The sequence below is a fragment of the Mus caroli genome, unplaced genomic scaffold (assembly GCF_978045245.1).
Source record: "Mus caroli unplaced genomic scaffold, Mus_caroli_1 scaffold_2, whole genome shotgun sequence".
Lineage (NCBI taxonomy): Eukaryota > Metazoa > Chordata > Mammalia > Rodentia > Muridae > Mus > Mus caroli.
In genome coordinates, this window is record NW_028227257.1 from 1,391,310 (window position 1) to 1,417,906 (window position 26,597).

General features: G+C 48.6%; 1 protein-coding gene across 1 annotated transcript in view; it reads right to left on the reverse strand.

Moving 5' to 3' along the window:
- Nucleotides 1-26,071, reverse strand: part of Ntsr1 (neurotensin receptor 1) — a 42,383-nt gene extending 16,312 nt beyond the window's left edge. Inside the window, exon 1 of the mRNA XM_021156860.3 lies at nucleotides 24,919-26,071. Coding sequence (XP_021012519.2) covers nucleotides 24,919-25,632 — 714 coding nt within the window. The 5' untranslated portion in view covers nucleotides 25,633-26,071. The remainder of the gene's footprint in view (nucleotides 1-24,918) is intronic.
- Between the last annotated feature and the right edge of the window lie 526 nt (nucleotides 26,072-26,597).

A 26,597-nucleotide genomic window follows, 5' to 3' on the forward strand; every position in this document is an offset into this window, starting at 1 on the left:
GTCTGTGCCTGCAGGTGCGAGTGTGCGTGTGCTTGTGTTTAAGATGTGCTTGTGCCCATTTTGTATCATGTCTTCTTATACACATACGTGTGTGTGTGTGTGTGTGTGTGTGTGTGTGTGTAGTGTTTAGGCACGTGTGACTGCATGGTTTCTGCTTCTGCTCCTATTTTGCTTCTGGCTCATCCAGCACTTGAAGCACTTGAAGACACAAAGGGGTTACCAGGTGTTGTAAGGTCCTGGGACCTGGAACCCCACCATGACCCTGGGGAAGAGGCATGGTCCTGGGTCCATGCCCCTTTGGTAAAGGTTTTAGATTGTACCCTGGGAGCTGTGTGGCATCCCTACAACCAGATGCAGGGATTTTCAGGGTGATTCTGAGTCTCCAGTGGCTGGGCCTGACCTCTTTCCCATGGTCCTCCCAGTTCTTAGCCTTGTTTGCTCATCGGGAAACTCAGCACCAATGTAGGTAGGTTTCCTGTTGAGGCAAGAGAGGCAGTTTGCCTTACAGCTTTCCACTGTGTTAAAGGAGAGCTGCCTTCCAGCGCTGAAGGCCTCCCTAGTGCCAAGCATAGTCACCCAGACCTCGGCCAGGAATGCCGTACCTGACTGGCTCCACTGGAACTGGGCATCTAAGCGCAGCCCCCAAGGGCCCTTTGCCTCAGTTGGTGCTCCAAGCCTCCGCAGGTCCCAGGACCCATCCCTGGCCAGTTCCTGCAGGGATGAGATTTAGAGCGAACTTTCCACGGAAGCAACGGCAGTTTCCGGTCACCACGCAGTGGTTCCAAGGAAGGACGAGATCAGGAGATTAATTTGGGAAGCACTTGCCTGTAAGCAGGGCCTTAGTAAAGGGGTGGTAGATGGATACAGAATCTAGACCAAACCCCTTGGGAGAAAACCTCAGCTAGTGATGATCTTGCATCCTTCACTGTAGGGTTCTGGGTGAAGGTGTGAGGGCTGCTCTACAGCCCCGAGCCAGCATCCCTTCTGATAAAGGATACTCTATCACCGACCATTACAAGTACCCTATTACTACATTATCTGTCGGAAGCAGGGAACCAGCAGGGTGGAGGCTGTACCCCGTTGTCCCTCAGGATGGGCGTAGGGGAGGAACCTCAAAAAGAGGGCTTAAGGAAGCTCCCTGGGCTTAGATTGTTCCACTCTGAATCCTCTGTCATATTTCAAAAGAAATCTCATCTTCCTTCCAATAACAACTTTGTCACAATGACATAATCAGTTCATTGGTTAGACTGAGTGTTTCCAGGGTGAACGCAGAGGATCGGTTGTTGTTTTTGTTGTAGGGAAACAGTCCCACTCAAATGTCACCGGGCTTTGAGGTGAATAAGGCGTTCCTCTCCTGCTGGGGGTTCCTCCTGGTTCCTCCTCTGCAAATCACTGGGGATTTGCGTAGTTGTGAATTGGGCTGCCCAGGGTGCCGGGTCTGTGTGGCAGCCCCTGTGGGGACAGGCTGACCTTCCAGTGCAGCTTCCTCTGAGCATCCGATGCTGCTGGGTCTCCAAGACCTGAGTAGGAATGCAGTACCTGGTAACCTGTCAGGGCCAGCACTGAGCAGCAAGGACTGGAGCTGGCCTTGGTCTTCTGGCTTCTGTACTACACTGTTCATGAGAATAGGCTGCTTGTTCTGAGTTACTCTCCTTCCCTAGGACTGACTGACCGTCAGTTTTATTCAATGCTGGTTTCCCCAGAACTGATAAGGATTCCTCAGAAGAGGACATCCTGCCCTGAATGGGTGGGACAGGCTCTGGACCTCCCCAGGTATGCAGGAGGGCACTACAAAGTGCCCTTTCCTGGGGCAGTGAGAAACAGGTTGTAAAGAATGAGCAACCATTTTCAAGGTAGTGCTACCCTTGGGAGAAGGCTCAGTTGGCAAAACATTTTGCTTGTAAACACAAGGATATGAGTTTGATGCTGAGAACCCTGTTTAAACAAACAAACAAACAAACAAACAAACAAACTCCTGGTGTGAAGTGAGAGAGCAATTCTAGCACTAGGGAGACAGAGGCAGGAAGATCCCCGAGACTCACTGGCCAGTCACCTTGCCAACAGGTGAGTTTTAGACCAGCAAGAGACCATGCATGCAACAGAACAATATGGACGGTGTACTGGCTATTTTTGTGTCAACTTGACACAGCTGGAGTTATCACAGAGAAAGGAGCTTCAGTTGAGGAAATGCCTCCATGAGATCCAACTGTAAGGCATTTTCTCAATTAGTGATCAAGGGGGAAAGGCCCCTCTTGTGGGTGGGACCATCCCTGGGCTGGTAGTCTTGGTTCTATAAGAGAGTAGGCTGAGTAAGCCAGGGGAGGCAAGCCAGTAAAGAACATCCCTCCACAGCCTCTGTATCAGCTCCTGCTCCCTGACCTGTCTGAGTTCCAGTCCTGACTTCCTTTGGTGATGAACAGCAGCATGGAAGTGTAAGCCGAATAAACCCTTTCCTCCCCAACTTGCTTCTTGGTCATGATGTTTGTACAGGAATAGAAACCCTGACTAAGACAGACGGTATCTGAGGAATGACACCAGAAGTTGTACACATACACACACACATAAGCAGACACACACACAGACACCTACACATGGGCACAGACACACAGACACACACAGATATACATACAGACACACACATGCAGGCACATGCACTCAGAGACCTACACATAGACACACACATACAGGCACACACACAGATACCTACACATGGGCATACACATATGGGTGTGTGTGTGTCTAGAAACAATTATTGTTTTCTATTTTGTTTCGTTTTGTTGAGGTAGACTGTTATTGTGCACCCCAGGATGGCCTTAACAGTTGATCATCCTGCCTTGTCTCTTAAGCATTGGAATTGTAGATGTGTGCCTCCACAGCTGGCTGTAAATAATTTTAATGACATTTAATTTAATAAAATATATCCAAAATATTATTTCAAAGTGTGAGAGTATTAGTAACATATTGTACACCCTATGTTCCCTTTCTTCCGGATGCTTCCAAAGCTACTCGTCCTTCTTAAGAGGGCACCTGGGTGCAGCCATGTGCAGGCAGCTGTCTGCTCTTCTGTAAGGATCTGCAGGGAAAAATGTAAGGTGTTCATCGTATAGGTCCACAGGGCAGCATATCATCTTCCTGTAATTCCTACAGAGAATCCTTGACCCACGACATGTCATTTGAGACCCTGGGCTCTTGTCAGAATATATGACTCTGAACAAGGCCAAGGATGGGACATCCATCTTAAACCACTTATAAAACACACGGACTAGGTAAGGAGGGGGTGCTACATCTTCCAGAAATTGGCTCTACCTCCCTTTCTGTCTCTTCAAGGTCCCATCATCAGAGCTTGTGCAAACTTAGCCAGCTGCACCAAATTTTCACTGAGTATGAATAGGGCTTACCCTCCAGAGAGACACTTCAAAGTCTTAGTGAAGATTCTTTCGCTACCTCTTGAGTTCTTTCTGGTCAAACCTTAAAAATGGTGTGTAGTAAGGCTAGGCCAAGCCTTGGAGCTGGATGAGAGAGGAGTCCAGGGATTGGAGAGGAGCCCGGGGATGGGAGGAGCCCGGGGATGGGAGGAGCTTGGGGATGGGAGGGGAGCCTGGGGGTTAGCCTCGCAGGCTGGTCAGGGGACAGGTCCCAGGTCCCACAATTGTGTTCACCTTCCCTCCTTAGCTCTTCTCTTCCTCATCTGAAACATGAAGATGGTCAATAGAGCCTCTGGGTTGAGACTGAGCTCAGGACTTTCTTCCACCAAGTGAGCCATGTGTAGTAATTATAGGCTCCGCACAGCAATTAATCCTTGCAGCAACTGCTTGTCATGGGAACTTTACTCACTCAGCTCCGAACTTTCAGTTCGGCATAGCTGAAACCCCAGCCAACTGCGGGAACCAAAGCTAGATGGTATATGCCTGTAATTCCACACTGGAGAAGCAGACGCAGGAGAGTCAAGAGTTCAAGGCCAGCCTTGTGTATAGAGCAGTTTGAAGCCAGTCTGGGTTCTGTGAGAAACTACTAAAAAACAAAAAACAAACAAACAACCTGAGAGAGAAAAACACCCCCCCCACACACACACACCTTGTTTTTTTGTTTGTTTGTTTTGTAAGATTTATTTATTTTTTTAATATATGACTACACTGTCACTGTCTTCAGACACACCAGAAGAGGGCATTGGATCACAGATGCTTGTGAGCCACTTTATGTTGCTGGAATTGAACTCAGGACCTCTGGAAGAGCAGTCAATGCTTTTGACCACTGTGCCATCTCTGCAGCCTCCATGCCTTGCTTTTTTAACCCAAAATGAGCAGTAACAAGGGAGAACCACCCTATCTTATATCCCCTTTCATTTCCCACTGGATCTCACCCAGAACTGCAGGTGAATCAGAGAGCAGGAGCTTTCTAGAATTTTTTTTGAACCAGGAATGGGAAGGCTGGGCTAGAAACTGCCTGGAGGAGCTGCCTGCCCAGGGAAACACAGCTGTCCCCAAAATTCTTGTGGCCCCAGCCAGTTGCTTTGGAGGAAACCACAGCATCACAACTGTAGTCTCACCATGTTAGCACTAATTCTCACTCTCCTGGGGCTGTGAATGCTCCTAGGAGGGATGCCTGAAGGCTGTGCAGAGGGCTGGAGGCTCCTCCTGCTGTGGTTGTAGTCAAGATGCATTTTCTCTGACAGATCTTCTCCACAAGGCAGCCACAGGTGCTCATGACATTTAAATTGCTTGAATTTGCAAGTCCGATGTTTACATGAATATTCACGTAATATACGCGCGCGCGCGCGCGCACACACACACACACACACACACACACACACACAGAGACACTCACTCTTTTCAAGGCATTCAGACCACAGACTGCTTGTGGTTGGTGCCTTGTCAGTGTGGTGTGGTGACAAGTCCCATTGATTCCCATAGTGGTTTCTCATCAAAGAACATTCCAGAACCTGAAGCCTGCCAACTGCCCCAGATACTCAGGGCTGGGCTATCCTGAAAGGCATGTGGCCTACAGACTACAGATTGAAGATGCCTCGCACAGATGAAATGGGCAAATGCTGAATCCACCAAAACATCCAAAGAAGAAACAGACATTAGAAATCTTTATTAAGGAAGTCTAATCAATATTCAATAGCCTTCTAAAACAGGAAGCACCAGGCCCAGATAAGTTCACTGGGGACTCCAGCCAAACACTTAGAAAGTGATAGAGCTCTCTCTAGTCTCTCTGAGGAGACAGAAGCTAAGGACAGACCTCAAGCCCACTCAGTGAGGCCAGTGTTACCCTAGAACCAGAACCAGACACACACACACACACACACACACACACACATGATAAATGTAGATGGTCATTTCTTAGGGGCACAGATGCAAAAACACTCAAGAAAATACTAGTGAATCAAACACAGTGGCGCACACATGATAGTGTTGCCCAAAGTCCATGGGTTGGAAATTTAATAGTCAACAGGGTTGAGAGGTAGGACCCAGTAAGAGGGTTTAAGTCCTGAGAATGAGCCCTCACAGATAGATTAATTTCAATATCCTGGAGTAAGTTTGCTATAAAAGCAAGTCTGGTCCTCTTTCCCTCCCTCTTACCCTGTGATGCCTCTGCCACATTACAAGCACAAGAAGGTCGCCACCAAGCCAGGCATGGTGGTACACGCCTTCGATCCCAACACTAGGCAAGCAGGGCCAGGTGGGTCTCTATGAGTCTGAGGCCTGCCTGGTCTACAAATCGAGGTCCAGGACAACCAGGTTTACACAAAGACACCCTATGTCAAAACAAAAGCAAGCAAACAAAAAAAGAAGGCTAGCATAAAATGTAGTTCCTGGATCTTGATCTCTCAGTCTTCAGAGCCATGAAGCCAAAAAAAAGTCCCTGTTCATTGTAAAGCATCTAATCTGTAACAGTTGCCATAACAGCTCTGCTCTGGCTACTTTATGTCAATGTGACACAAGCTAAACTCATCGGAAAGGAGGAAGCCTCAACTGAGAAAATGCTATCTATTTATCTATCTATTTATCCACTATCTATCTATCTATCTATCTATCTATCTATCTACCCATCCAGCCATCCATCATCTATCTTTTGTTTTTTTCTAGACAGGGTTTCTTTATGTAACAGCTCTGGATGTCCTGAAACTCATTTCGTAGACCAGGCTGTCCTCAAACTCACAGAGGTCCACCTGCATCTGCCTCTCAAGTGCTGGCATTAAAGACATGTGCCACCAGGCCTGGCTTTTAAGGACTTTTTTTTTTAATTAATGATTGATGGGGAAGGGTTCAGCCCACTGTGTATGTGGGCGGGGGCACCCCCAGGCAAGTGGTTCTGGGTTCTACAAAAACAAGCTGAGGAAGCCTCAGGGAGCAAGCTACTAAGCAACATCCCTTCAACAGCCTCTGCATCAGTTCCTGCCTCCAGGTTCCTGCCGTGCTTGAGTTCCTGTCCTGACTTCCTTTGATGATGAGCTGTGATGTGGAAGTGTAAGCCTATTCGTGACTCAACTGTTAGCAAGCTAGAAACGGAGATAACATCTTACTACTGGTGAGATTATAACTCCACTAAGATGAGGAGCAACGCATGCCTAGAACCATGCCAACTTAACCTTGTACGACCTGGCCAATCAGATAAGACAAGAAAGAGGGGGTATGTGCATTGGGAATAAAGAGAGAGCTCTCTGTGTAGATAGACATATATGTAGAAAATACCAAAGAAATGACATTCTTGAAACTAGTATGATTATGGGAAAGTAAGATAAAAGGTTAATAAACAAAATCCAATTGCTTTCCTGTATGCCAACAATGAATAATTAGAGTTAAAAATACAATACTGTGCCTGCTTGTTTTAAATATTTTAGTGTGTGTATGTACACACACACGAGAACTCGTGCATACATACATGTGCATGTGCAGAAGCCAGAGAGGTGTTGGATCATATGGACCTGGAAATACAGAGAGTTATGAGCTACTCAATGAGAATTCTGGGAACTGAACTTGGGTCCCTTCTGCCAGAGCAGTATAAGTTCTTAACGACTGAGCCATCTGTCCAGCCCCACAATACAGTATTTGTATACTAAGTAATTAATGTAAAAACTTAAAAAATAGAATACTATTTATATCATAAAAATGAAATATGGAATGGGTGTAACTCAATGGTAAAGCACTTGCCTAGCTATCCCTAGTATCAACCCCACTCCCCCCACCCCTGCAAAAAACAAAAAAAAACCTTGATTTTGTTTTAAAATGATAAAGGAACTCTGTTGGGTGGTGGTGGTGCATACCTTTAATATCAGCAGAGACAGATGGGTCTCGAGGCCAGCCTGGTCTATAGAGTGAGTTCCAGGACAGCCAGGCCTACACTGAGAAACAGATGAAGGGATTGGAGTGATGGGTTGGTGGTTAAGGGTATTCTATGCTCTTGAAGAGGACAGAAGTTCAGTTCCCATTACCCATGTTGGGCAGCTCACAACATGGTAATACCAGCTTCAGGGGACCTTATGTCCTCCTCTGACCTCTGAAGACCTGTATACACTTGGTATATGCTCACATTGACACTGCTAAGTCCAAAACTTTCAACAAAGCTACACAGCCAAGATGGTGTAGTCAGTGAAGCCAAGAGAGAGCCCAGAAATGGACCCACACAGGACTCTGTGACCAAGGTAGACTGTGGAGGAAGAGTTACCATGACAACCATATGTGAAAGGATGCGTTCTACACCTTCCAAAAACTCATCAAAACTGGTCACAAACCTAAGTATAAAGCTCAGGACAATACATAAGAAAAGTTGACTAGCCCCACGTTTAATGATGAATATTTAATTATTTATTTAGTTTTCTTGAGACAGGGTCTCATGTGGCCCCATATGACTTGAATTCCAGATCCTTCTGCCCCTTCATCCCAAATACTGAGATTACAAATGTAATTCACCACAACTAGCTGAATTTTTAAACAGAAGAATGTTCCATGAAAGAAAAACCAATAAACTGGATCTTATTAAAATTAATAATATTGTTAAAAGAATGAGAAGACAAGACTGAGCATAATATTGTAACATCTGTATTAGCATTAGAAGCCTGAGACCAGCCCTGGCTATATTGTAAATTCCTTTCATAAAACCATAACAAAGATTAAATAAGAAGCCACAGCCTGGGAGGCATGATTTGCAAAAGACACATCTGATAGGCTGATCCAAAATATACAGAACTCTTAAAAATAAATAAGAAAACAAAGAAAAAATGGGCAAAAAGTCTAAACAGGGACCTCATGTAAGAACAGCCACTAATGAAAAACTATACACCTGGTGTGGTGCTGTCTGTAACACTGCACAGGATGGAAAGCCTTGATTACCACCTCAATTCCACTGGGTTTAGACTCACGGGGGAGACACATCTGTGGGGATGCCTGTGAGGGTGTTTCTAGAGAGATTTAATGGAGGAAAGAGATGTGGAGGGTGCATCTCAGTGTCTAGAATGCTGAACTGAGTAACATGGAGGCAAAAGGAGCAATCAGAGCCCCAGCAGATGCCTTTTCCCCTTCTTGCCTCTGGATACAATGTAACCAGCTGCCTTACATTCCTAGGGATGAATCTACAGCCACTCTCAGAGCTGTCCTTCCACTTTGTGATGGGGTATGCCCTCAAATGGTGAACCCAATAAGCCCTTCCTCCACTACATTGCTTCCTGTCAGGTATTTGGTCATAACACTGAGAAAAAAATAACTAATACAGCAATGGAATAAAACAGGAATATTCTAACCCCACCCCCACCCCAGAAATCCTGAAGAAGGGCACCTGGAATGCTCCGTCATGACTGGTGGAACACAAAAGAGCACAGCTGCGGTGGGAAACAGGTGCCTGTCTTACACAACTAACCTATTCATAACCTAAGGTTATATGATTGCCGTCTTTGGGTTTTTTTTTTTTTTAAACCTAAGGGAGCTGAAAGCTTATGTTCACACACAAACCTGCACGGATACATTTATAGAAGCTTTAGTCATAATCGCAAATGAGATGTTCTTCCTTAACTAAACAATAATGGCATCTAATTCAGTGATAGAAAGAAATGAGCTTCCAAGCCAGGAAAAGACATGAAGGACTTTGAATGAACGTCAGCAAAGGAAGGAGGCTGTCCTGAAAGAATGCCTTGACTCCAGCTGTATGATCTTCTGGAAAACAAATTGTGTAGTTGGCTTTGAATAAAAAAGTTGCCTAGGGCTCTGGTAGAGCCCAGAGCATTGGTTGGGGACTCCGTGTACAGCTATTGTCCATGATGGGGTACCATGCATCTATCCAAAGCCACAGAATGTGAAACTCCAGATGAGAACCTGGTATGAGCTGTCAATTTTGATTAATTTGTCAACACTTGTTAATTGTGACAATGAACCTCACAACACAAAATTTCTCCAGCAGAGGAAGCTAACAAGTGTGGGGTGTGTCCTGAGACATTGTCTCAAACAAACACATTACAAAAATCACTCTAAAATGTTTTCATTAAGACTTGTAACTTCTGAGGCTGGCTCAATAGTTAAGAGCACTGGCTGTTTTTCTAGAGGGTCTAGACTCTATCCCCAGCATCCACATGGTGGCTTAAAACCACCTGTAATTAAAGTTCCAAGGGATCTAACACCCTCTTCTGACCTCCTCAGGCACTGCATGGGCGTGGTACACTGACATAAGTGCACACAAAGGCAAGTGTGTGTGTGTGTATAATTATTATTAAAAAGTCATAATTCCCAACCCCTTAGCTTCCCAGATATACTCTTGCATCCCACCAGCAGGGATAACTATTCCAGTTGTTCTTTGTCTTTCTGAGTATCATCTGTGTCAGGATTTTCCTTTGTTTAGTTGCTACTTTGCAGAAGTCTTAGGGCCTGTCTGCATCCTACAAGATCCCTGTTTTGTGAAACTCCCTTAACAGGCTCTCAGCTCAACCGGAAGTCCTTCTAACTAGAGGCCACCCCCAGTACTGTGTGCTTCTGATGTACCTCCCCTCAAGCAAAAGGAGTCCATGGCTTCCTGTACTTCCTGTGTTTCATCTCTCCTCAAGGGCTGGATGGGACTTCAGTTCCTGCATCTCTGTTTTAGCCTCTTTCCCAGCCTCCCTCAGTGGAACCAGCTGCTTCAGAAATGCATGCAGCCCATCAAGGCCACAGCAGAGAGGCTGCTCAGGGTGACCCTGTAGATGACAGGCCAGGGAAGGAACATTTAAACTGTGTATGGATTGGGGACCAGCAAGCATCTTAAAGTGGACTCCCTGTTACCCACAGGCCCCCAGCTGGGTCTGGACAGGTCCTGACATTCATCTCTTACTTTTGTATATGGCTTTCTCTGGATCTAGTTTGGAAGACTGGGGTGAGCCAAGGAGACCTTGGGGGTCCATCTCCTGCTAACTAGACAGGTATAGTTGCTTCAAAATAAATCTGGCAATTTCAGTATCTCCCAAAGTCCCACTGTCCTGAGTTAGGACCCAGTGAAGGTTGGTTTTGGGCACAGGTGCTACATGACAGGGGTCTTGGCCGTACTGACCAGGTGACCAGGTGGATTCAACTCCCCCCAAATCAGCTTGGTGGAAACTCCAGATCTCTGGGAGCTGCTCCCTCCACAGCACACAGTGTTCCGTTTTCCTTTTCTTTCCATTTTTTGAGTGAGACACAGAGGCCTGCTCCAGTTGAGCACATGCTGTCTTCCACAGAGGACTCGAGCAGGTCTGGTCACAGCAGCTCCAAATGGACAGGCAATGAGGGCACAACAGCTTGTTTATACCAAAATCCACACAGCTCTGGTGAAGGGACATCAAGGATGAGCTCTCTCCGGTGTTAGAAACAGAACCATAAGAATTCTTGAGACCAAGGCTGGTGAATGTTGGAGAGGAGGCTTTCTTGCTCACAGAGTGATTTCTATTTGTTCATCCAATGGATTTAAGCTCATGAGTGCATTAAACACATGGCAGAGGAGCAGGGAAGCCTGGGGTCCTTCTGAGCAGCTGGGGGGGGGCAGACGCTGGGATCATTATTGATCATGGATCAGATGCTGGGATCATTGCATCCCTTAAGACATTTGCTTCTCTTCCTTCAGCTCAGACTCCCACCTCCTCCTACTATCCAGACCCCAATATCCCTCAGTTGATGTAGTCCTATATCCTCATGAGACCCTCAGGATGCGTGCACAGAGGCAGCTGAGGAGGGAACGTGCATGGTCACTGCAATGCGGGATTAGAGGCTCAGCTACTGCTCAGCAGCTTCACCAGGAGAGCAGGTATTAGATCTGGCTGCTGGCTGGGCCTTGTCTCTCAGGAAGGAGGACTATGGTTCCAGGCAGCGATAGCCCTGTTTATTTCCACTTGCCAAACTCTGGTACTTGAACCCTCTTGTTTCCTAAGGGGCCCAGTTTCCTGACAGACTCAGAGAGACAGACAGAAACACAGAAACAGTGATTTGTTTCCAACAGCCCCAGTCCTGATGGGCTAGTGCAGCTGGGCCTAGAAGCATGTTAGAGAGTCTGTACCATACCATCACAAAGGGCAGCAGGGAGCACCCCACTATTTGTGCAGAACGGCACTGCTTGGCCCCCAAACAGCAAAGTAATGAGGAAAGCCTGGACGCTTCTGAGGGGAGCAGCAGGCCTGCAGGTTTCTGGGAAACTGCAGGCAGGCCTCTAGCGTGGTGTCCATCGCCCAGGGAGAGTAGAGCTGGGCCCCATGGGCACATCTCCTGGTTCTTTCTTAAACATCTGTCCTCCTCACTTGAAACTCTGACAGGATCCTTTTTAGAGCAGGAGGAACGAACTGGAGCAGCTCCTGCAGCAGGATCTGCCTCACAAACTCCTGAGGACCCACGCCTCCGTGGAGCCTCCTGGCTTTATTCCCTCCACTTCCTGTGCTCAGATTTTGTCTTAATTTTGAATTTCGAGACAGTGTCTTGCTATGTAGCCTTGTGCTTGAGATTTGACTGCTTACAAGGCAACCCTGCTGACAATTTTGGCCAGGATCAGAGGGCCCACCAGGATGTCCATTTGTGTTGTGAATTAGTTACAAAGGTCAAGGAAGAAAGCCATTAAAACCCAGTGGGAGGCCACGGGAAGGGTTGAAATGTTTTCTGGTGTCAATCACAGCCATTCACTGTCTGTGGGATAATGTTGCAATGGTCCAGGTCAGGTCCCAGGCCAACGGGTGGGTTGGGTAGGCCTATTTTATACCACTCAGAACATGTTTTAGTACTGCCCCACAACAGGAACAGGACAATGAGTCTCTTGGGGAGCCACAAGGCCCAGGAGGCAGATAGAACTGGAATTCAGGTATGCAAGGAAGAGCGTCCAGCCTCTTGACCAGGGCCCTGCCACATCTTTCTAGAGCCTGACTCTCTAGCCTGTGTCTGAGGACACCCTGAAGCCGAGCAGCCCTACAACAAACGAGCATCATTTCTTCCTTCTGTTGGCCTTCATTGTCCCCATAGTGTTACCTTCACTGACCTGAGCCCTAGCAGAGATTCTCTGGTTCATGATTTAAGTTGCAAGACAGCAGGAGCCAATAGGTAGGACTCGAGCTACGGATGCTGTGGCAGTGACAACCCTCTGCGCTGTGACCAGGACCAATCTGTTCCTGCTTTTGTTATACCGTGGACAGGATTCTGCTGAAATTAGCTCGCACATTCCCTCTGGCAACTAGAAAAGCCAGACAGATAAGGTAAGCTGGTCAAGTGCAGGGGCCCTTTCCACCCCAGGCCAGTGAGAGGTGTGGGTAGTGATGGGATCCAGAGGCAGCTGTGGGGAGTCAGTACAGATACCATTGGGGAAGATGCAGCCAAGCGAGGAGCAGGTCTGCCTTCTCCTGGGGGCCTCGCTGGCATTTATCCAGGAGCCCAGAGAGAATAACAGCTGTGGTTAACATCTCAGCATAGGATGCAGCAAAACAGAAGATAACGGGGCTGTTCCAGCCAAGTGGTCACCCAGAAGGCAGAGACTGTATGAGAAGGGTTTGCATCTTGTCCTCCGTGTCCCAACTTGCCCTGGCAGGGTAGTCTAGAAAGAAGCGCAGCTTGAGGCCCTGTCTTGCTGGCCTTAGGAGTCATCTTCAACATTGTGGACTGGGTGGGAATTTCTGAGGTTGCATCCGGAGCCTTCTAGTTTGTTTTTCTTTTCCTGTTTTGAAGGTTCCCCTGTGTATACTGGTTAGGCATAGCTCAAGGATCAGCAGTGGCTGTGCCCTGGAACCAGCAAGATCAGACCTGGAATCCAGTCTCTGCCTCTCTCTTTAAGGTATACTGAGATAACATGATAGTGGCTGTGTGTGTGTGTGTGCATGTGCGTGTGTGTGTGCACAAGTGACTATAGTTGTACTTGTTTGTGCAGATATAATCAGATTTGAGATGCAATTGTCCTGGCTCAGGGTGGGTCCTAAATCTCATGACAAATGTTGCTAGAGAGCAGATATTCAGAGAAGAAGGGGATGTGAAGACCAAGCCAAGACGGAAGGGACGTGGCTGTGAGCCAGGGACACTTGAGTCCATCATTCCTGGAAGAAAAGGAAGGAGCCTCCTAAAGTCCCCAAAAGAAACACGGGCCTGAGAGACACCCTGGAACTTGACCTCCGGTCTCTGGGATGAGGAGAGAATATGTCCCACAGCTGTGAGTCAGCAGTGTGGTCAAGCCCTGGGTTATGACAGCCACGGGTCTCAGGCAAGCTCTAGAGACTCTTGGAGGCTCCGGGCCTCTCACAGCAGGCACAGACTTGTTTGAGGTTAGAGCAGTTTAAAATGTGGGCATCTACCCCTGGCGACTTTCTTTAGAAGCTCTATGAGCACTGCCTGGATGATCTGCCACAAACACAGGTATTTTTAATACATTAGACGGCTCCTTTTAAACAAGCTGTCAGGAAAATTAATTGCAGGAAGTTTAACAGGCGCTAACGTGCCTAAGAGCCCTGCAATTACCTGCTTCCAGTGTACAGGCACATTTGACAGTCTGGGGACCCTAGGGGTGCTAAGCTGTTCCAGAAATGCTTTCTTCTGCTAGGGGTGCGACCCTGGTGACCCCAGATTACTGCTCCAGCATCTGAGTGATGTGGGAGCCTCTAAGGTGCAGAGGCCAGACAGTCCTCCTCTGCTTGGATCAGAAGGGCAGGGCTCCAAATCAGAATCTGGTACGAGGCACATACATCACCAACTTCACATCCTGGAATTTAGTCCAACCCTAACAAGGGAAGGCCCTTTAGGAGTACAATCCACCTCAACAAAATGGATGCTGAAGTTAGGCAAAATCTGGAGTCTCAAACTTGTTTGAGGTCTGCGGGGACAGAGGAGGCTTTCAGGATGGTCATTCTGTTCCTGTCTCCAAACACACACCAGCTGGCACACAGAGACTATGGCTAGCCCTCACTCCACCCCACCCCATCCCTGCTTTAGGCTTCTTCCTTAATTTTTCCTTGCTCTTCAGCTAAGGGACACTGGTGTCTTACTCCCGACATTGGAGTACTCCCCTGGGCACCATGCAGGAGTGGAATGGCCTTCAAAGCTGGCTTCATAGCATTCCGGATGCTTTTCCTGAGAGTGGTGCTAGGCTCCAGGATTATTGGAGATTATGAGGCAATGACAGAGCTCTCAGACTGAGGGTAGCCCAAACAAGGAAATTTCAGGTAGCCAAGCCTGAGGATCCTGAGGGTGGGAAGAGTCCTGCCCACCTTGTTTTGTGTTTTCAAAGGTGGACTGGCAAAGGCCACCAGCTGCGGTCCTGCAATGAGCTGGACCCAGGGTCCCAGAGGCAGGTTCTAGAGGGCTATCGGCCAGATGGGATGGCTTCTCTTCTCCCCAAGGCAATAAGTCTGACTCTGGACAGTTGCTTCCTACTGTGCAGATCCTGCCTGCAGCAGACAGGTTTATAAATGAGCTAGTCCCACCTGGATCCAGACCAGCTCGAAGGCCCGGATATCGGGTCCTCAGCTTCCCAAATGACATGACCCAGATGCGCTTTGCAGTGTTCTCACAGACTCTCAGGAGCTGGGGATGTGTGGTTCTACTGAACTCTTGGAAACTATGCGCTGGACCGATGGCTGGCGGTGAGCATTTAGTCCTAACAGTTCCCAGGGAGAGATTATTTCCAAACAACTCCAGGGCTCTCTGAACCTTGAGGGGCTGGAAGTGTAGCATCTTTAAAGAGAAGAACTGATTTTGAGTTACAAGAACAAAGTTCTCCCAAGAATGCTCTTAACCTTTAAATACACCAAAGGAGAGTTACAGGAATTTACAATAAATTCACCTTTTCACAGACAACTGGCTAAACATGCTGAAATCCAAACAATTCTGCTCCTTTTATAAGCCATAGTGTAAGAGTCGCTGAACATTTGTCGGCTAAGCCTCTTTGTTATGCCCCCCTTAAAACACTGCTGTAGTAATTCTTTCAAGCCAAAGTTTTGCATCTTAGCTGCCTGGGATATTTGTCCATGTAGGCAGTGTTTAAAGTCTGGAGAAGGCTTTCATTTGAGGTACTGGACGAGATCTGCTGCTATAAACACCCATAAACCATTACCAGGTGCTTAGGCCCCATGTTCTGACAGGCTTCGGGCCACTCCCAGCACCACAGGCTCATCACCAGTCCACTGTTTGGGGACACTTTCACAATGGAGTCTGTGGGAACCGAGGTCTTTGTCAAGATAGCTCCTTAAGGTGACAAGGGCGAGTTCCGGGATTGGGCTGTGAATCCACACAGGGCTTCTCTGTGGGTTCTGTGCTTTGTGTAGGGCTAGGTGCAGACAGAACATGGAAGACTCCTTAGAGAGTAAAACCAGAGGGGAGAGGCTATTATCACACTGATCTCTCAATAGAGGAACACCCACTCAGACCTTATCCTAACAATATATATATATATATATATATATATATATATATATACACACACACACATATGAAACAATCTAAAGTTACTATTGAAAAATCTAAAGGAAAAGACGATCATTAGATCCATCATCCATGGAATTGTTACAGTAACATTGAAGGCATATATATATATATATATATATATATATATATATAGTGTGTGTGTGTGTGTGTGTGTATAGCTGTAATGTGTCATTTACAGTATTTACCATCAATTTAAAAACAATCAAATACACAAAGAAATAGGAAAAGGTGACCCACTGACAAGAAGACATGTCACTTGGAGCAGACCCCAAAGGTAGACCAAGGTAGAAGTGGGAGGCATAGATGGACCTCATCACAGGCCTCTCTTTACTAGATTCTGAAAGCTTAGGGAGGAGCAGGGACAACCCTTCTAGACATTTACCACAGCACCAAATAGAGAAGTGACCAAGGGTAAGACAGAAGACTCTGGCTTACCTGGACACAGGATGGAGAAAAGAAGCCCCAGGAGATAGAAACAGATTGACCGAATCTATGTCTGACCCATCATGAGTCCTGGGACTGTCTTCAAATGGTACATGCATGTAACACACAATAAAGGGTTTGAGAACTGAGCCACAGCCATGAGCCAGGACCAAGCTGAATATACAGGGAAGAAGTGGGGACTTAGTGACAGAGCTGATGTCAGCGCCATCATCAACAGATGGTATAACTGAAGGTGCAGCTCACACTGGACTGGCTGCCCACCTCAAGAAAATACCAGCATTCTCCAGGGTATTAATATAATCCAAAACACCAACAGCAAAGTTAAAAATGCTCAGGAAACAATCTAAAGTTACTACTGAAAGGTCCAGGAATACCACTCTCCCCAAAGGAAAAGACAATCATTAGACCCATCCATGGGATTGTTACGTCACAGTGAAGGCCCATTAAGAAAACAAACAACAACAACAACAACAGCAAAACTGACTTCTTCTGGCCACAAGCTTGGAATCTCTGGCTTGAGTGAATACCTAAAATTCCTGAGGGGCCTGATCAATCGCCTGCCCAAGGGATCGCCATTAGGAAGGTAGGTTCCCCTTAAACTATGCTACAGGGATAGAGGGAACAATCTTCCCTTTAGAGAGATACTGTCATTTTCATTTCCAGAATTCCCCAGTGCACGGACCCCACAAACCACCATGAGATCCAGCTGTATGGGCTCACTTTCCTGAAGCAGCTTGAATCAGAAAGAATCCCTCCCAGCCCCCCCCCCCCATTTCCTTTTTCTGTCTGTTTTGAATGCTGGCCAGAACCAAAGCTACCCTCACACACACACGCACACACATGCACACACACACACACACACACACACACACACACAGAGCTATGTGTCTGCTACTTTTCTGACTCCCCTGAAGGCTTAAATGGCTTTTTCCCCTCCATTTTTCTCCCTGCAGCTTCTGAGATTGACACTGGGCCTGCCCTGGGAGTTTTTCTCTTTAGAGTTTAATGGGATCAGCCTTGAGCTTGTATCTGAATCTGAATCCATGCTTAAATTCTTTTGTAAGTGAGACTAAGAATCCAAAGAGGGGACCTTGATTTCCCCTGTATCGTCTGGTGATCACAGCAGAACCTAAAGGGATGACCCAAAAGAAGCAAAGGCCAAGGCTTTAACAGGCAGTGGGGCAGGCATGCTGGTATCTATCCATTATCCCAACATGTGAGACGCTGGGGCAGGCATATGCTCATTTGGGGACAGCTTGGGCTATTCAGTAAGATCTTAGGTCAAGACAAAAACAACAACAACAAAAAAGCCAGCATTGTGACCACATTGTCTGAGGTACAGAACTGTCTGCAATGAACAGGAAGATAAGAGCTCATAAAAGAAAAAAGACTGTATTACAGGACCAACAGACGTTAGTAGTTCAAGGCCAGCGACACCCATCGGCCCTTACAGAATAATCTGCCATTGGCAACAGAACATTCTGCTACTGTCCTGTGCAATACCCACCAGTGCAATCTATTATCTTGGGTATAAAGCAGTCTCTAACAAACTAAATTTATATCCTGTGATATAAATATCACAAATTTATACCATTTGCATATCCTTCAAAGACAAACAGGGTTGGGTTAGAAATGGATATAGCACAACAGATCCAGGAGAGATATCCCAGCATCTAGGAAGTAGAAACACTTCTAAACAACCCATGAGTGAAATAAGAAAATATTTGAACAAGAAAGGATACATTCTCGAAAAAAAAAAATTAAGATGTCACTAAAGCAGAACATAGGAGGAATTTTGGAGAATTAATTGTTTATACAATAAATAATGAAGTTCGTGCTGGGCTTTGTGGCTCACACCTTTAACCTAACACTGGGGAGTTAAGTTCCAGGACAGCCAGGACTACATAGAAAAGCCCTGCCCCAATAACAACAACAATAACAACAACAACAACAACAACAAAACAACATTCTTAAACCAACAACCTAAGTCTTCACCATAAGAAATCCAGACTAATAAACTGAGCATGTTGTATTTACACTGTAATCCCAGGTTAAAGCAGGAGGATTGTTGCAAACTCAAGGTTAGCCCAGGTTACAGAGTGAGACCCTATCTCAGAAAAACAAAACAAGAAAAGCACTGAGTCAGCCCAGGACTAAACAAGAACAAATTAAACTCAAAGGAAACAGACTTAGGAAATGAAAACCTTAATATAAATTAAATTAAAGACACAATAGAGAAACTCAGGGAAACTGGAAGTGGTATGTGTGTAAGCATTTCCCTGAGTGTATACCTACGAGCCACAAGCATGCAGTACCCAAGGAGACCAGGGGCCATGGCAGATGCCTTAGGACTGAGTGACAGACAGTGGTGAGCTGCCATGTGGGTGCTGGGAATTGAACCCTGGCCCTCCAGAAGAGCTGCCAGTGCTTTTAAACCCTGTTGATGTGGGGCAGGAGCAGGGGGGTGGGGAGAGAGAAGAAAAGAGGAAGAGGAGGAAGGGGAAGGAGGAAGGGGAAGGAGGGAGGGAGGGAGAGAGGGAGGGATCCGGCATCAGGTCTCTGCTTGCTCCCTCCTGGCCCCAGTCTAAGCCACTCTTCTGGAGTAATGGAATAAGTCAGCTGCTTCCTCACTGCTCTCACTATCCCTACATTGTTTCCTGAAAGGCAGAAAGACAGATCTGTACTCTTAAAACATTACGCCTCCATATGGTTCTGCTGGGAAGCTTGGTGCTGTTCATTTCCTGGCGTAAAAGCCACACTGTCGTCTGTCCACTAATGCTCATGGCTCCGGCCGCCCCAGCTCTCTCCCAGTTCCTCCAGCTCACGCAGCACAGGTCTGTCCCAGAGCCTCTTTCCTGATGCTGCACTCTCTGGGAGCCTATGAGAGACCTTTGACCTACCAAACTGTATCCCTGATCATAAGGCCTCCACACTCTCAGAGGAAGATTCCTCAGAACAAGCTGTTGGAGAGACCTGTCCTGGACTCTGCCTCAGGCAGCAAGTACCTCTCAAAGGAGGTGGTCAGGTGCTGGCCAGCTGGCAGTGCCCCTGACCTGGTGTCCTGCAAACCGTAGGGGTGTCAAAGATGGATGATGGAAGCGCTCTAAGGCTCTGGGAAAGAAAGCAGTCTGGGGTAATAGTGTCTTGTGCTCTGCTGTTCTACAAAGAGGCCTTGCCTGCCTGCCGAAGATTCTTTGTTGTTCCCTGGAGTGGAAGGAATCCTGCAGGTTGTGAATTGAGAGCTCCTCCAGGCTCTGGCAGTTGCAAGCATCTAATATGAATTAACTCATCAATGGTTGGCAGGTGAGGAAGCTGTGTCCTGCATCTTGTGGTGGGACATCTATAGAGCTGAGATTTGAACCCAGCTCTGGACTGCTGCTCTGGGGTGGCCCCCAAACTGACCATTCCTAAGTGATGGCTCAGGCTTTGGGAGTCTCTGCTAATTTACCATCTAAACCAGCCCTGGCACAGGTGTCTGGGTTGAAGAGGGTAGTTTCAACTTGACCAATCTGACTGTGATGGTTTGTATATGCTCAGTCCAGGGAGTGACACTATTAGAAGGTGTGGCCTTGTTGAAGTAGGTGTGTCATTGTGGGCATGGGCTTTAAGACCCTCATCCTAGCTGCCTAGAAGCCAGTATTCTGCTAGCAGCCTTCAGATGAAGATGTAAAACTCTCAGCTCCTCCTGCACCATGCCTGCCTGGATGCTGCCATGCTCCTGTCTTGATGATAATGGACTGAACCTCTGAACCTGTAAGTCAGCTCCAATTAAAGGTTGTCCTTATAAGAGTTGCCTTGGTCATGGTGTCTCTTCACAGCAGTAAAACCCTAACTAAGACACTGACCAACAGCCTGTCCTGTTCTAGCTTACTTCTGAAGGCTGTGCTAAAACACTGACTGATAGCAACTTGGGGAGGGAAGGGTTTGAGAATCTCTCCTTCCTTTAAAGACAGCCAGAAAATCCTGCAAGGTTGTATAATCATGGGTTGGGAAATGCAGATGGACAGGCCTCCAACATTGGTGCATGGTCCAGAGTACTGACAGAGCCTCCATGCCAGCCTGGCCCACTATTTGCATGTGACCGTGGGGGCATCTCTGTCACGTTATCAGACTTGATCAGCCAGAGTCTCTGCCTCCCAGTACAACATATCAAGATGATGACACGAGGCTCTGCTCAGAGGACAAACCCCTGTGCCCTTGGCACCGCAGGACTGCAGATGACTCTTCAGGAAGTATCATTCTGAGGGTGAGGCCTGGGAGCCCAGTGCTTGGCTACTATAGGAGCTACCTGGACAGCCCCCTGAGCTCCTGTGGAGAGGCTCTTCCTCCGGGACTCGTGCCAACCCTGGGCCCCCATGTTCCCTTCTCTTCACCCATCTCACAGAGAAACTGGTGCTAAGTCCCCAGGAGAAGCACCAGCAGTCTGATGGATACATTGAACAAGTGCCTGGGGTTCTGGCTCTCCCAGGTCTGATTGGTATGAATAGGTGGTCCTGCCGCTGTTGCTTTCCAAGAAGCAAGGTCCCAGTGCCGACCCCACCTGAATTGCCTGCAGGTCCCCATCCTTCATGTCCTATCTTGCTAGGCCAGGCCAGGCCAGCCACAAGGCCAGATCACCCTGTTCCCAAGGTGAGGTGAGTCCTGGAAGACTATCTCAGTCTCCCTCACTCCTCAAAGCTTTAGAGTCTTGGCCATTATGTTCAATCATGGCCTACCATCTGGATGCCAGATTTCATAAGCCAAGTTCCACCCCACCCCACCCTGGGCCCTCTCTGTCAGGGTCTGAGTATATATATATATATATATATATACTCAGATATATATATATATATATATATCCTGTACCTGAGCCATATATATATATATATATATATATATATATATATATATATATCCTTGTCTCTGCCTCCTGAGAGTTGAGATTACAAACATGCACCACTATGCCCAGGAATATATACCATGTTGTGCTTTTAAAAGCTTTGATCAGGGTCTGGAGAGATGGCTCGGTGGTTAAGAGTCCTTTCTCCTCTTCCAGAGGACTGGAATTTGGTTCCTAGCACCTACATGAGGCAGCTCACAGCTCTGAAACTCCAGCCCCAGAGAGTATGGCTGCACACACACACACACACACACACACAACACACACACACACACACACACACACACACAAAATTTCAATCTCTCTCTCTCTCTCTCTCACACACACACACACACGAGTTAAAAATAAATAAAATAAAATGAAATAAAAACTTCAGTCATCAGGATGGTGAAAATTTTCCCTGAGAAACACGACAAGCTGTATTTGACACCTGGATCCACAGAAGAAGGAGGGAACTGAACTCCACACGCATGTACCTTCACCTGAGTGTCTGTGTGATTGCGCTCACGCACACAAAGTAACTTTTAAAAAAAATCAAACTTTGACTGTTAAACACTGCAAGCATATATAAAGGAGGTCAATATTCAATATTCCCTCACACATACCTGCGACCTTTCCCCCAGATGGTGTTTCTGTAAACTCTATTAAAACCAATGTCCCCCCTTCCTTAGTCATGCCCAGAGGCTGTTCTTCATGTCAGTCACCTTGCTATTGATCTGCTGTAGACTTGGGGCACTACCTCTCCCTGTGTTAGCCTCTCCTGCCCCTGGGAGGGAGTGTGTACCTTATCCAGGGCTACTGCTGCTGTTGGGTCTGACTGCAAGAGGGATGCTTCCATTTTTATTGGAAAAGAGGCTCTCCAAGGGTAGCTCGGCAGATGATGGGGAGGGCGGGCACAGCCCTTGGGCTCACATGTCTTTCCATGTATCTTTCCATCAGTGCATACTACCTGGACATGAGAACACAGGACCTATCTGAGCTGGGACACAAACTCCAAGGTTAGCAACAGAGTACTGTAAGACCCAAGGTCAGAGCAGGAAGCTCTGGGTGGCCTGGGTGGTGTCAGAGACACATGTGGCTCAGGTACAGTACTGGGGAACCCTCAGACACCATGAAGTCCCCAAGTCTCCAGCTCTTCCTCCTGTCCATTGGTACCAGAGCCAGACCCTGAGCCTTCAGGAGGAGCTGGGCATCAGGGTTCACCTATTGTTTTCCCTCTGCCTGCCTGGTTCTGCTCTATCCTGCTATGCCCCAAACACCCAGCCTCTAAACCGTTCTCAGTTGCTCAGAAGTTTACCACCTAACTCTCAGCTCATTTTTTTAATAGCTTCTGTTTACAAGTGCTTGAACTGAAATCCTTAAAGTGTTCAGAGTAGCAGTCCTCATGGAAGGCACTAAGGCAGAGGGATGTCCCTGTTTTGGAAAGAGGCCAACACTTGAATACTTCCAAATATGGTCATGAGGATGGAGACATGGCATAGCCAGTCCTGACTGGAGACACAAGTAGGACAGAAGGCAGCCACGCTCATCTGCTTCATGGACCCAGACATCTTGGTGGGCACTGCAAAACCAATGAGCTCAGCAACAAAACACATCTTTAGATAGCAGATAGAGGTTTAGAAGGAGTGAGAGGGCCCACGCCTCTCCCTAGGAATGGTCTCATCAAATACCCAGAACAGCTTGTGGTCCCAGCCAGAGAGACCTGGTCAGCTGTTAACACCAGGTAGACGAAGAGCACGCTGTAATCAGTCGCTCCGAGAATAAGGCTGTGTCTGCTGAGGGAAAACCGAAGCTCTGCTCTCCAGGGGCACAGAAGCCACCAGTAGGCACTTAGTAAACACTCAGCCTGTGCTGTGACAGCTACCGAGGAGAGCCTCGCCCAGGATGGGTGCTCAAAAAGCATTGCTGATGGACAGTGACCAGGACCCTGTCAAATGGACCCGGAAGCTGCCAAGCAATGACAAGCCCCAGACAAGAGCGCTTTGGGAGGGAGGAGACACCCTGTCATTTGTGGATCCGGTTCTGGGCTCCAACAGGGGTTCTGCAGGAATCTCAGAAAGGGTTTTGTCAAGCAGATGCAGATGAGTTGTGCTTGCCCCTGGCCCAGGCCCTACAGCTGGAGAGGCTGGGAACAGTGTGGACTGAAAAGTCCCCTTTCCTACAAAGCCCATCAAAGACAGGAGCTTGAAGGACGAAGCCTGTTGCCTCAAAGGAAGCAAGGAGCCATTTGAATCCTACTGCTTATCACCCAACAAATGTGCGCTTGCCTTAATGCAGGGGACCTTGTTAGAAACGTTGGGCACTGACTCAGCCCCGCTGAGGAGTGGCAGCTCAGGGGACACTTGTCCCCACGGCCCACTTCAGAGATGCACTGTTGATTTGCCTGGCATCGGAATATGGGTTACAACTGACCCAGCATTTCTGGTGTCTGGGTATCACCTGGACATACCATGTGACCACAGAATCTCACTGGTGGCCTCTCAGCCACCAAGATGGCTTGGTGAAGAAAGCAACAGACAGATGGCACAGCCAGCTTCCCTGGAGGACCCTCTAACATTGCAGGAGCCCTCAGCCAGATCCTCTCATTCTCTGCTTTTCTTGACCACCCTGTGGTGAAAGAGAACCCTCCCTGTACTTCTACGGTTGCCCAGGATCTACAGCCAAGAAATTATTCTAAACATCCTTTCTCCCCCCCCCCCCCCGGTTGTTGTTCTTGTTTTCCAGCTTGCCTCAAACTTGTAATCCTCCTGCCTCAGCCTCTGGAGTATTGGCACAATCAACCATGCCTGGCTTAAAATGTCACTTCTGCTCTGGCTGCCCCTGTGGATGCCCCCTTCCCACCTCAAGGTCTGCTCCTGATGAGCTTCCTGCCATGTTGAGTTCTCTGCTGGTAACTTCCAAGGAGGGCTCCCATCTGGTTCCCTGGTGCTACGCTCAGACCCGTAGAGGACTGTGGTCCATCATCCCAATCTTTTTTTTTTTACCTCGTCATACCCCTCCACACCAAGACACTTCCTATTGCTCTGCAGAAACAGCACCAACAGCAGCAAGGGCCTGGAGTACTTCAGACTGGGGGCCTTCGAACCCCTCTCTGAGCCCTCCTGACCATGTTGTGATCACTTCACTTCGCAGACAGGGAAAGTGTAACTCAACTGGGAACAATTCCCAGATTAAAGCTCCAGCTCTTGGATTTGGGTCCAGGAGAGGCAGCCAGAAGGCCTTGGGGACTCAGCCTGGGACGTCAGGGATTCCTGATGGCTGGTGGCAACCCTCTTCCCTGAGAGTACCCTCGGGCTTACAGTAAATAGAAGTCACTGATTGGGGCTCAAGCCCCCTTCAACAGGAGGGGAGGAAGCAGGGCGGGGTATGCAACTGGGAGTGAAAAGTTGAGGAGGAGTTGATGGCTATGCCCCGCCCCTTCCCAAACTCAGCAAGAGGAGCCTTGCTGAGCGCTCTCCATATGTTGCTCAGTATGATGTCACTGGGGCCTACTTTGGGACAAGGGAGAAGAATAAAGTGCTTCTGAGGCACAGTTCTTTCCACAAGGCAACACAACTGTGTCTCTCCCCAGGTGGTGCCTTGAATCACCGGAACTTCTGAGGTGACACTACTAAAGTCTCTGTGTGGCTCCAATAGAAAGAAACAGCCAGACGGGAAACCGGCTGCCCTGGTGTGCCCTCTAATGTGCCACAGCTCAGAGAGTCCCCTTTTAGATGTTCTTACCTGGATGACGACCTTGACGGTGGCTGTGTCCACCGTGGGTGTGCACACCAGCCCACCAGGGTGCTGGCCATCGGCACTGCGGTTCTGCAGGCCCATGGTGAAAAGCATGGGTACAGCCAGCAGCGCTGAGGCTAGCCATATGGCACTGATGAATTTCTTGGTGCGGCTGCGGGACATGAGGGTCTTGGCCTTGAAGGGATGGCAGATGGCCAAGTAGCGCTCCACACTCAGGCTGGCTACATTGAGGGCTGTGGCATAGGTGCAGGCATCTCGCAGGAAATAGTAGCCACGGCAGCCAGCATCCCCAAAGGCCCAGGGATGGTGCACCCAGATGAAGTTGTACAGCTCCACGGGCATGGCCAGCAGCAGGATGAGCAGGTCAGACAGTGCCAGGCTACCCAGGTGGTAATGCACAGTGCTCTGCAGGCTCTGCAGAGACTTCTTCCGCGCTAGAGTGAAGGCTGTCACCGAGTTGCCCACAGTGCCCACCACAAAAAGTGCCAGGTATACAGCGGTCACCAGCACCTTGGAATAAATGTCAGTGTTCACGTCCAGGTTGCTGTTGGGCTCCAGGATGGATTCTGAGGAATTGCCAGAACCATTGCTCAAGCTGAGCGCCAGGAGCATCGTCTCCAGTCCGAACTGTGGCCGTGGGAAGGGCTGGGCACCAGGTTCACTGGGGGCTCCCTGCTGCACGGAGCTGTTGAGGTGCATGGTGGGCGCCGGATATGCGGCTTTGTCCTGCACCTTTGAAGGTGAAAGTCCCTCCAGGGGCAGATGAGGAGGCGCTCAGAGGAGAGGGTGTGGAAGCTAAGGGGGGCGTGCCGTCCGGCGGCGAAGCCCGCTATCCAGGAGATCCTGGGAGCTCTGGGGCTCGAGACGTGCCGGCTCAGGGATCTACTCTTCTTTCTCCTTCAGAGTCTGGGGTCTGCTTTCCGGTTCTTCCTCGGCAACCCCCTGGCTCCGAGCCTGCCTAGATCGGGGCTGCTACCGACCTCCAGATTCTGTGGTTGGTTCTCTGCACTCCTGGGTGGCAGCGATGTCCTCAGAACCGCGACCCTGCTGGCTTGTGCTTCGTTGGGCGAGCCTGTGGCGCAGAGCAGAGCGCACGCACGGCTGCCCAGCGTGCTCACCCTCGTTCTCCCTCTTCTGCTTGGAGCTCTTTCCGCACCCGACTTCGCACACCTCCTGCTGCGCCGGAGCCTGCCGGGCTCCTCGCGCTTCCACTGAGCTGGCGGCTGCGCGGCGCGCCCAGCAGTGGAGGAGGGTGGGTGTTGGAGAGTCAGAGACGCCACAGCCACTGTCCCCTCCCCACCCGGATACTGGCTGACGGTTGCTCCTGCACGCTCCCGGGGACCACCTGGGCTAGGATGAGTACCCCAGGAAGCAGAATTCCCTACCAGGCGAGGGAGAATGAGGGGATTATTGGATCTTTCCTTTCAACCTCTCCTGGGCGGCACGATCTTTCTTTCACGATCGTTGGTCCCAACTTCTCCCACCCCAGAAAGAAAGCTACCCTTAGCCGCCTTCAGCTCCCTTAGGGACACGATGGTGTTCTCGAGGGGAAGGCGGAGAAGGAGGCGGCACCCTGCTGGTATGTCAGGGCCTTTGTACAACTGCCTCGACTTCCTCTCTTCTGGGTGCCTGTGGGGTGCCAGAAGCACCCAGGGGGCCCTCTA